At 37.4% G+C, this 12,500-nt stretch overlaps 2 protein-coding genes across 7 annotated transcripts in view; one reads left to right on the forward strand and one right to left on the reverse strand.

Annotated features, from left to right (window-relative positions):
• LOC122251056 (troponin C, isotype gamma) overlaps positions 1 to 3,500 on the forward strand; it is a 24,242-nt gene extending 20,742 nt beyond the window's left edge. The window contains exons 5-6 of the mRNA XM_043012767.2: positions 2,806 to 2,937; positions 3,225 to 3,500. Coding sequence (XP_042868701.1) covers positions 2,806 to 2,937; positions 3,225 to 3,250 — 158 coding nt within the window. The 3' untranslated portion in view covers positions 3,251 to 3,500. The remainder of the gene's footprint in view (positions 1 to 2,805; positions 2,938 to 3,224) is intronic.
• Positions 1 to 12,500, reverse strand: part of LOC122251059 (glutaminase kidney isoform, mitochondrial-like) — a 141,499-nt gene that overhangs the window by 58,570 nt on the left and 70,429 nt on the right. For 3 of the 6 annotated variants that reach the window (XM_086556098.1, XM_086556094.1, XM_086556096.1), the window contains 5 exons: positions 12,088 to 12,105; positions 7,950 to 8,077; positions 6,999 to 7,114; positions 5,650 to 5,771; positions 4,825 to 4,983 (listed from right to left, as the gene is read on the reverse strand). In XM_086556098.1, the coding sequence (XP_086412224.1) occupies positions 4,825 to 4,983; positions 5,650 to 5,771; positions 6,999 to 7,114; positions 7,950 to 8,077; positions 12,088 to 12,105 (543 nt within the window). The remainder of the gene's footprint in view (positions 1 to 4,824; positions 4,984 to 5,649; positions 5,772 to 6,998; positions 7,115 to 7,949; positions 8,078 to 12,087; positions 12,106 to 12,500) is intronic. The other 3 variants (XM_086556099.1, XM_086556097.1, XM_086556095.1) reach the window with 1 other exon arrangement.

The following is a 12,500-nucleotide window of genomic DNA, read 5'->3' on the forward strand; positions in this document are numbered from 1 at the left end:
GAGGAGGAGCAGGAGGGAAGAGAAGGGAAGAGGAGGTGAGAGGAGGAGGAGGAGGAGGAGGAGGAGGAGGAGGTAGTAGTAATGGTAGGAGGAGTAGGAGGGGGAGGTGGAGGAGAACGAGAAGAGGGAAGGGAAGGGCCAGTGGAAGAGCGGAAGAAGAAGAAGAAGGAGGAGGAGGAGGAGGAGGAGGAGGAGGAGAAAGCGGCGAGGGAAGGACAAGAGGAAGAGGAACAAGGGGTGTGAATCACCTGAAAAAGGGCGAGACCAGGAGACGGGTTGAGTCTTTAAGTCCCGCCTTCACTTAAAAGGAGGCGAGGCAAAGCAGGACGCGCGCCGAAGCCCTCGCAGCCAAGGGCGCCGCCGAAGAAGAAGGATTACCTGTTCATTCCCCGCCTGTGACTCACGCCCTCCCGATTTCTCCGCAGAGTCCAAAATAGGATGATGACTTGGGAGACTTTTCTCCTAATTTCTTCGCCTTGTTAAAAAAAAGGACGGGATGACTTTGAGAATTCCGGTCTCTGTTTTAACACCTTACTTGACATACAATGATGACTGAAATAAGGTGTGAAGAGAAAAAGACCGAAATTAACTAACGAAAAAGAAATTATAGAGCAGACATCACTCATTCCGTTAAGGAGTATCAAGACACAGGCAACAAAAGAGTATCATTTTAAAGCGCTAGAGACAAACAGAGGTATCTGAGGCAGCAAAATAATCGTTTTTATAAAGTAATAAAACAAAAACAAAAACAAAAAAGCATTTCAGTAGAATATTCTAAACGGCTTATCAATTCCTTCGTCGTGCGAGTCGGGGAAAAGACACGTCCTGTTTATATGTATAATCATTTATCATTATATAATGTTTAGATATAATCTTCATCTTCTCCTTCCAAAGAATTTTGTAATGACGAAACGAAATAGATATATGAGCTAACAAAGATAGAGAAATAGAGAGACAGAGAGAGAGAAACACAAAACGCGACAACTGAAACGCACACGGAATGTCCTACCGACAGGACACGAGCGAAAAGCATGTAATCGAAATAAGACAATAAAAAAAAAAAATAATAATAATAACAATAAAAAAAAAAAATAATAGAAATAAACAAGTAAACGACGACAACAGAAAAAAAAGGAAAATCAATACTCCAAAGTATAGTTAGAATATGGAGACGAACAGAAGAATAAGAAGAAACGAATAATAAGAATAATCCGAAGGAATAAAAGAAGGAGAAGAAGGATGAAGAAGGAATTTAAAAAGAACAAGGATAAGATCGAAGAACAAGAAGAACAAAAGAAAAAACCAAGAAAGAAGAAGAAATACGACGGAAGACTAAGAATCCCACAGCGGAAGAAAGAAACGCGTCCCCACACCCCCTTTGGCAGCACGGGCGTCGTCGCTCGCGGGCGTCGAGGGCGCGGGCGGGCGGGCTCCTCGCCAAGGCGTCGCGTCAGGCTACGCTCGTAACGCGCCGGCGAGGGACGGGCGGCGCTGGCGAAGGAGGGGAGGTTGGCGAAGGGGGAGAGGAGGAAGACGGAGGAGGAGGAGGAGGTGGTGGAGGAGGAGGAGGAGGAGGAGGAGGAGGAGGAGGAGGTGGTGGAGGAGGAGGAGAAGGAGGAGGAGGAGGAGGAGGAGGAGGAGGAGGAGGAGGAGGAGGGGAGAAAGGGATGTAGGAGGAGGAGGAGGAGGAGGAGGAGGAGGAGGAGGAGGAGGAGGAGGAGGAAGAAGAGGAGGAGGAGGAGCCGGATAGGAGGGAGGTGCGAGAGAAATAAAAGGAAGAACTGACAAAGAGTGATATGATGAAGATCGGTAAGAAACAGAGGAAGAAGGCGGCGTAGACAGAACAGAAGAAGAAGAATAGAGAGAAGGTTTAGGGGAGAAAGAGAGAGAAAACGAGAGAGAGAGAAAGAGAAAGAGAGATAAAGAGAGAGAGAAAAGACAACAAGGAAAAGAGAAAGATAAGTTGTAATTAAAATAAGAGAAAAATATAAATATGAAATAAGTATATATATATATATATATATATATATATATATATATATATATATATACATTATATATATATATATATGTGTGTGTGTGTGTGTGTGTGTGTGTGTGTGTGTGTGTGTGTGTACCAGAAATAGAAAAAACAACGATAAACATGAAAACATAAAAAAACGAAACTCGAAGGAATTAAAACGCGGGGTAAATAGATGAGAAAATTAACATCATGTAAAACAAAAAAAAAAAACTAAAATGAAAGGGAGCGTAAAACATGAACTATTAAAAAAGAGTCACCCAGAATTACGAAGCGGCAAACCACACATAGCTCACCACGAAGCCACTTCCATCAACTAAAATTCAATTAATTCCAAAAGATTTAATCAATTTAAGCTCACCAGGAAGCCGATTTAGTTCACTTTATGAAGCCGCCGCGACGCCAGATTTAGCCCGCGTGGTCGACTGTTCCCAGGGAGCGCGCCGATAAACCTTCGACTTTTATATATCGAACTTCACACCGAACGCTCATATGTTATGTTGACATTAAGTAAAAATAATTAGATTAATGTAAAATTATATGTATAGTGATAGAGTTTTGAGGGAGGTATTTTGTGTATCTTTGTTTTGAATTACCAATGTATAACGAGCATCATCAATGATAATGTTGATTATGATAATAATAATAACAATAATGATGGTATTGGCAGTGATGATGCTGAGATGGAGATTATAATTACGATGACGATGATAATCATAATAATAACTGTAATAATGCTACACGTAAACTAATACTGCTCCCCTCACCCACCCGCCCACCCACAGGCCAGGGCTTCATCCCGACGGGCGTCCTGCGAGAGATCCTTCACGAGCTCGACGACAAGCTCACGGACGAGGAGCTCGACGGCATCATCGACGAGATCGACCAGGACGGATCTGGAACCGTCGACTTCGATGGTAGGGCGCGGGTCATCGCCCCAACGCACGCACACACACACACGCGCTCACACACACACATACATACATACACACACACACACACACGCGCGCACACACACACACACACACACACACATACACACACACACACACACGCACCCACACTCACCCACACACACACAAACATACACACACACACACACACGAGTTTTACAAGTGATTACAGAAGTTTTAATCCAGACTTGCTTGTCAGAAACTGAAAACCTCCTTTAAACCTTCTAATTCATCTTCTCTCGCATTTGCAGAGTTTTTGGACATGATGACGGGATAAGAAGACCTGGCTGGATTCGTCATGCAAATTTCACGACGGCATCATGCGTCATCCAAATACCATGACGTCATCGCGTCATCCAAATCTCACTGCATCATCCAACTATTTTGACGTCGCTTCAAAATCTCTGACGTCATTACTACGTCATCCAAAAATGCCATGGCGTCATCACGTCATCCGAATATCTTGACGTCATCACCACGTCACCAAAAAAAAAATTACCAAGACGTCATCTCCACGTCATCAAAAATGCCATGACGTCATCACACGTCACCTAAGAAGAGCCCGGCAGCAGAGCCAATCTCGCACGGGCGGGCAACCTAGCTGGCCGCCTCCTTAAAGAACACCACAATGAATGACCTTTTACCATCTTTATTTTATGTCCCGTGGACTCGAATTCCTCTAATTAGAAACCGACAAAAATGAAAAAAAATAAAATAAAAATAAAAAGTAAAAATCGACCCTCTCTCTCTCTATAAATATTCACATTCACTTTATTCACAAGAGCATATGTTTTTTTAATTTCAAACTCCCGCCAGACATGTGCAAATATCTCCTTCAATCCAAAAAAAACAAAAGAGCATCAGAATAAAAAAAGAACAACATAAAAAATCGCGCGCCAAAACTTCCCTCCCTCCCTAAGTTCAAGTACAAAGAGTCCATAAGATATACACTGTGATTAAATCGTTGACGAATATTTTATAATTTTATACACATCTAACTTTAAGTTGCTATGGTTCAATATATTCAACTTTATTTTGCTAGTTATCTTGATTGAGGCTTCGATGCGCGTAGAGAGCTTTGTTCTGTCCTTTGTTACAGCTGTTCTCCGCCCCCCCCCATCCCCACCCCACCCCCCTCCACCCCGTTCAACCCCCCTCCCCCTCGCTCCCCCCTGCCCCCTCCCCCCCTCGGTAGTGATGCCTTTGCCCGTTCCATCTTGCGTAAGTGTTGACATGTTAACTTAAGGTTCTTGTAAAAAAAAATAAAAGAAATTTGTATAAAATTGCCTTTCAATTCTATGTTATTTTTCCCTTGCTTTCTTTTTTTTTTTTAGATGTATATAATTAATTCGATATTTTGAGATATATTTCACTGCATTTTTGTTTCACTGAAAAAAAAGATGGAAAGGTTTTAAATTAAGTGAACACCATTTGTATGACCAAACAAATAGGCTGTCTGAAAAAAATATATATATATAAACTGAAAATTACATTTCAAGAAGAAAAAATCAACAAACGAAACTACAGCTCACACGTTGCTGGTTAACAAGTGGAAAATTCAGACAACGCGCATACCACAGTAGAAAAAAATAGGAAACATTATATTAGGACCATTTAAAATGGCATAAAAGTACATTACTAAAAGAATCACACTTCACAGACCACACCTACGACCCCCCCACCCCCAACCCCCTCCCCAAAAGACTCTAGACATAAAAACCTAAAACTTAAAAAAAAGAGAAAAAAAAAGAAAGAAAGAAAAAAAAATATATAATCAAAATCCCAGTCCAAAAAACTACTAAAAACCCCTTTCCAACCCCAAAAAGAGAGCCCCGCCGAGGCACCGCCTACCTGGAAGTAGAGGTCAAGCGAGGCCATGAGGTCGCACTTTTCGGGGAAGCACTTGTTCTCGCGCATGTAGTAGCCGAGCGAGAAGTTGCGGTCGGCGTTCTCGCGCTCCGACAGGAAGGTGCCGTTGCTGAAGCCCACGTACTCGCCCCCGGCCATGCGCTGGGGCGGGGGAGAGGGGGAGGGGGAGGGGGTGAAAGGCATGAATAGAGTTTGTGTGTATGTATATATATATATATATATATATATATATATATATATATATATATATATTGTTATATATATATATATATATATATATATATATATATATATATATATATATAATTAATAAATGTATATAATATATATATCTATATCTATATTTATCTATATATATACATATATGTATATATCTATATCTATCTATCTATCTATATATATATATTTGTCTGAATATACCTTAAAAAATAGGCTTGCTCTTTTTAGTTGAAATTGTCAAAGGGTTTTTTTTGAATGACGGTAAATATTATGCGCTGTGTAAGGTGTTTAAGAAGTATGAACAACGTCAAATAGTAAAGTGAAGCTGGCATTTCTCTCAAACAATTGTGATACTGGTCTACTGATATGTTTTATCAAAATAATTTTATTATCTGTAATTAAAGTCCATTTCACTTCTCTTTTATTTCGGAAAACGGAAATTGAAGTCATGCACGAAGAGAGATGTGACCAAAAAAGTAATCTTTCTCCAACAAATAAAGTTAATTATATCATTAATTCAGTTTCAGTTTCATAATAACAACATAACTAGTACACATATATAAACATATATATATTGAAATCACGTACCTTAAAATACTGCTGAATATAGTCGAATTTTTCGGAAGAAGACATATCGTTTTTTACAAGACTTTGTAGAAGACCATTTACAAGTATTGATCCAGCGTTGACCAAAGGATTGTGTGGTTTATCTGTCCAGAAAGAGAGGCGTGTCCAGGTATTAGTTTCGTTCTTCTAATAAAAAGAGACCATTAATAAAAAAAAGACTCCATTCTTCAGCAAAATCCTCACATACGAATCCATACGGCATCGTATATTAAAATGTGTCCAGAAGTACAACCAACCAATTATCATAACCCATCTTCAGCCTCCTATGATAACAAAAAATATATATATACATAAACGTGAGCTATCCTAACCTAGCCTTGCATAGACAAACCTTACCCATCCTACCCTAAAGTTCGCTAAGTCAACGGAAGGGGACACTGGAGTAGAGAGCATGTTGTGTGTGTATATATACATATATATATATATATATATATATATATATATATATATATATATATATATATATATATATATATACATATATATATATATTATATATTATAATATATACATATATATATATACATATATATATATATATATATATATATATTGTATATATATATGTATGTATATACTATAGCCCACGCTATAGTAGCATCAATGTGTCTGCAGTGACTCCAAGATAACAGACGGCAATGTTATGTCCATTATCTTTTAATCACAATAAAGATGTGTGGGAAATGGTACCTTGTTGTAATACACAACTACACTTCAGGAGTTTAGAGCTTCATTTTAAGAGGATCATTTGCACGATGGACACTTAGAAATTAATTAAAGTCAATTTTGTAGGGTAATAGTTTCAGAAACTTTTAAAAGAGTATTATGAAATGTCTATTTTCCCAATGCATATCAATCCGTTTAACTAAGAAAACTATAATCTTGTCAATCTATTAGGATCAATCTTTGTCATTTGGAAAGTGTTAGTTGGAAAGTGTTAGAACAATTTTTCTTTATAATATATTCTTGTGACAATTTTTATATAAAATAGAAATCAAGAAAGTAATCATGGTTTTCTGTACCAAACAGGTATCACTTCCACATGACATAATCATCAGATGCAATATTTCATCTAACCAAATAGACAGAACGATCTTGGCGCCCATCTAGTGACAATAATTATCTTCTTTCGCATGAAAAAAAAAAAAAAAATATCACGGACATATCCTCTTAAAAGCGTCAGGATGAATAAGTCAAAACATCATCCTGCTCTAAACTAAACTCGTAAATCACAGCGCTAGTCCTTAGATTACGTAAGTATTTCACAGGAAAAATGAAAGAACAACAGAACCAGAAAGAACACCACTAACCATTATAGTCGAGGACAATGGCGTTGAACATACGACCGCTGGGTTCAGTTCCTACATATTTATGGACTGTTTCGTTACCCAGTTCATTAAGAGCAATCGCATACGTTACTGGTTTACTGTGGATTAATGAAACTTATATTAGTAAGTGCTACTATGTAAATTATCAGGTGACCTATGTTGACACAAAAAAACACTGAAGCAAAAAAGGAATGAATAAATACAGCAATGGTGTAATGTTTTCTAATAATGTGATATATATATAAAAGTTTTGAAATGCATGAGATAGAGATTGAAGCCCTCTCAAAAATATCAGCATTCAAAAATTCTGCATTCGATCATGATAATAATCTTGTAACAAGATATGTTGACGTATAATAACATCATGGCATCAAACACATGAAGAAAAATCATTAAAAAAAATGTAGTAGTCAGCCATACGCACTACAGACAACTTAGTGAGATATAAGCCATTCAGTATCAAGCAGAATCACGAAGCTTAATTTATACGAACAGCAGATATTTATTTGATTTGTAGGTCATTTGCACACAAAGTAAGCTCGTATTATACCATGAAGAAACGGAGTGAACAATCCTCCCAGGCAAGAGGAATCGTCTGTTGTTTCGATTCTACAATCCCCAAATTTCAAAACAAGAAAGTAAAATCGAAATGGCAAATAAATAATCTTGCTCTGTGGAATCATTCATGTATCTTGTTACAATGAATCTTGGTTTTCGTTATGAATAAAGAAGGCGAATGTGAGCTTATTTAAGCAAAGAGGAAGATAGTTTTGTGTGTGGAGATATGAGTTGCTTTCGAATAACACATTTGCCATGAACGATACAAACACTGATCATTTACTTTTTCCACATTTGTAAACAACATAAAACGTAATAATAACCATGAAAAATCATAAACTCTAACAAGTAAATATCTAGATCCGGAGTCCTGACCTGCAAGACTGCATTGTGAAGTGGATGTCTGTGTCGCCGATGGAGTATCTCTGGCCGTCGATGGTGCACACTGACACTCCCCAGTGGTCGGGGCTGAACCTCGTCAGCTGAGGGATGTAGGAGGCAACCTGGGCGAAGGAAAGGAAAACAAACCGCATTATTCAATAGGATTTTCCCCTGATTTCCATCTAGTATAGCGACCGTGCTCGCCAAAATGGATTCGGTCTCATACGCATCAGTATTTGAAATGACCACAGACAAGTCTTTGGCAATTACAACTGTTTCCGTTACCTTATTCTAACATGCGCAATTTTCCTCTTTTTTTTATTTAAATAGAAAGTATGGTTCACATCTAATTAGAGCAAATATCCTTCTATATGACCTCTGCCTGCGAAGCCAGAGCCAAAGGAGCATTCGTACCATGCAGGGGCATAACCACGTTCCCGGTAGGAAGGACGACACACGAGGATTCCACAGTCTAAACAAGGCCGCAAATTATCATTTAAAAAAATCCATTGTCATTCACGTTGGGGACGAGGTGACTGGAGTGAACTATCAAGGGAAACACTTGTCATGTCAAAGGGGCAGACGAATAATCCATTCCCCTTTCCTTCCTTAAGCTATGTCGCTGACCACATGCCATGCCATCACTGCGGGATCAGGCACCTTAATCTTTCTTCTGAGGGCATGCAAAATAACAGTAACTTGGTATAACACTGCTTTGAATATCACTAAAAGAGGTGAATCTTCCCGGATATAGGAAAAAAAGAAAGAAAAACTCATGCACTAACTGAGCTATACAGTACATGACACTTGAAGCATTGCTATATTCCCTAACACAGTAAGTGCTCACTTTCACAACAAAGGTACATTTGGAACTTTATCTCCTTTCCTTAAACTCATCATACAGAAATTATACTTGACAAACTTTATCTTCTTTCCTTATACTCATCATACATAAATTATACTTGACAGAGCTTGCTTATGTCTAAAGCTAATGGTAAAACATATATCAGTTTGAGTATTGCAACTGTTCAGATGATCAATAAGAATATCAGCTGTATAATATGACTGAAAGAAATAATAGAAATGGCATAATTTACATTATCTTTCTTTAAACAAATCAAAATGAATTACCACCTTATCAGAAAAAAATGATAATAAGAAAAACCTACAAAGTTAACTCCCTACGTATAAGAAATGTCTTATTATAAATCTAGGAATATAGTGTTATTTTGGTTCAATTGATTACATACTGAATTGTAAGCATATAAATTCCAATAAATGAATGAAAACTCTAACAGAGTCTTTACAGGAACTGTAGGCTGTCAAGCACTTTATCAACATAGACCAATTCATATAATGATTTTCTATATATTCCTTATACATCTAGCAATTATCTAATTCCCTATATGAAATAAAGGTCAAACAGAATTCACTTACTTTCTAAAATACAGTTTTGTGACAAAAAAAAAGAAACAAAATTAAAGATATTTCTACAGTGATCCAAAGCATCAAATCTTATCTGCAACATTTTTCTTTAAATAAACCACTTGCTTTCTGATTACCTGGATTCTTTCTTTTTAAGCTACTCTGTTTACCAAGCTGTAGAAGCCATGCATTTATTACACAGGTATTTCATTTGGTTTCTTCCTCACTCTTTCTCTCTTTCGTGAACATAAGCTTGAAAGTAGAACTAACTCTTGGACACTAAGACACATACCCACAAAATTGAAGCTGGAATCTCCTTGTTAAGAAGGCAAAAGATCTAACATCAATGTCAAAAAGATACATATAGTTTGACACGAAGTCACACGAATGATTCTTCTTTATTCCTCACTGTGTCTAACTTTAAACTGACATTAAATATAAATACAAAGTATAAAGATCATGTAAGCTTCCAACCTTATCTGATGGCACATATAAGGTTAGAATAATGTACCGTTACTCTAGTCTTTCTTTTCTCCTTCTCTGCCACATTGCCAACAAATATAAATCTCTTAAAATTCATGGATCAGTAGCATTATAATTCATTTAGTACTGGTTATCCAAAGATTGGGTTTTTGCAAAATTCAAGTTTGAGTCTGTGTCTTATTATGAAACACAATATGAAACCGTATGTGTGTGTGTGTGTGTGTGTGTGTGTGTGTGTGTGTGTGTGTGTGTGTGTGTGTGTGTGTGTGTGTGTGTGTGTGTGTGTGTGTGTGTGTGTGTGTGTGTGTGTGTGTACGTGTGTGTGTGTGTGTGTGATTAAGCTTTTTTATACTGATCCAAATAATTTGTTGTAAATTAGCTTATTCATGACCTTCTTGATGAAACAAATATAGGCATGTACTCTAACTTCTTAAGGTCAAATTCTCTCCACTTGGGGTATTGACCTGTCATGAGAGGCCGTGTGGTTTTAAGTGGCTGTGTCTGTATCTCAAACAATTTTTTACAGAACTTCTTAAACCATGTTTGTAAATGTGAACAAACAGTTACATTACATTCACACACAACACCCAAGCATCTATATCTGGTGGAATCCAACATCAGCAAACAGACTACACCAACATACTCTTCAACAAGTATTGATTCACACAACAGGAGACAGAAAGAGCCTAACTTTACCCACGACAAACTACCAGTGTGCAGAGTGGCCAACTATCCTTCAGATATTATGATGGAGGTGGTAGTGGTGATGGTAGTGGATGTGGTAGTGGAGAAGAGACCAACTGTGCAGTGTCCAAGGTGTAACATACATGGTAGTAGTATTTTTATGTGAGACATTTGCTTGCCACACTTGAGACTCCTTTATACAAGAGGACAGTTGTGCAGTGCATAGAAAAGTTTGTTAAATGTTTGTTTGATTACATTGATGATTTCTCATTCAAGTGTTTCATGCAGAAATCTTAATAATTTACTTTTACATAATGACAATCTTTCTTCTGATATTCTCAGACACACACACACACACACAGACAAACACACACACACACACACACACACACACACACACACACACACACACACACACACACACACACACACACACACACACACACACACACACACACACACACACACACACACACACACACAACACACACACACACACACACAACACACACACACACACACACACACACACACACACACACACACACACACACACACACACACACACACACACACACACACACACACACACACACACACACACACACACACACACACACACACACACACATACACACACTCACTCACTACTTGATAAATAAAACATGTATAAAACAAAAAATAACTACATATACAATAATACTAATAATAGAAAAACCCTATAGTATATTTTTGTGAGAAATACTGTAGGGGACATTAGTGCCTTAAAAACAGCAAGTACCTTATGTAATAGGATCCAAGCCACCTAAATAAATTCTACTTAACTTAAATTGAAGCCTGATATATTTACATCTTCAAACATAAGATGGGAACTAATAGAATTATATCTAGTCTGCAAAGTTCTTGTTTGCAAAAATGATTGGTTATGCTCATTTGCAAGTCTAGTGCTTATCAGTCATTCTCCAAAGTCCAAAGCATATCACTATCAGAGCCTAATATCAGCCATGACTGAAGTAAACAATTAACATGGGAAACAGCAGAGAATTCAGATCATGAGCATGAATGCCATGCATTCTTTAATGACAGTTTGACATGATACACATTTGCAGCACAGAGCAAAATAGCTTTATCTCGATGCATAAATGAGAAGAACACATATTTATTAGTGTGGATTAAACATTATTCCATCCAACCGAGCTCTATGAAGGCCTCATGGTGCTTCATTTGTGTCTCTGGATGACCGCAAGCTTTACTTCCTGTACATACAATATAGCCCTTTCTGCGCTAAGGAATTTCCATACGTCTGGAAATCTTAAATTACAGCATTAAAAGGGAAAAAAAAAAAAAAAAAGGAGAAAGAAATTACACTTTTCTGCTTACTCATATACTGCAATATTCACATGGAAAATTCACATAAATCAACGTTGGTTATTACATTTAAGAAACTGAGTTACAAGCAGTTAGAGATTGGTCTACAAGTGATGGTCCAAAAGAGAAAAATCAAGGCTGGAAGACTCAGATGAAATGGAACGACTCTTACCTTGCTCTGATTGTAAATCTTTGGTGCACAGCAAATACAAGAAAGGTACCATTAATATCAGATTAATATTCAAGTACTGTCTGAATATTAATAAAGATTATACTAAATATTAATAAGGCTTATTCTTGGAATTTGAAAGATAAAGCGTATAGGTCACTGGCAATCTACATGCCTAAAGGACACATATATTATCACAAACTGCAAATTCTATCCTTAGAATTGCTGGCTGGTGGTCTTAGCGTTATATTGGTCATTGTATTTTTCTTTTTGTGGTTAGAAACCTAAATTTAAGATAAAAGCAGAAAAAGTTCAATGCTTTGCATGATATTGGTGTGCTTGGGCAATCTGTGGATGGCTACAATTTTCTACAAATTGTTGTGAGATATTTTGCAGAATATCTTGTATAATAAACA

The sequence above is a fragment of the Penaeus japonicus genome, unplaced genomic scaffold, assembly GCF_977035675.1.
Source record: "Penaeus japonicus unplaced genomic scaffold, GWHDUDI00000001_assembly GWHDUDI00000031, whole genome shotgun sequence".
Taxonomy (NCBI): Eukaryota; Metazoa; Arthropoda; class Malacostraca; order Decapoda; family Penaeidae; genus Penaeus; species Penaeus japonicus.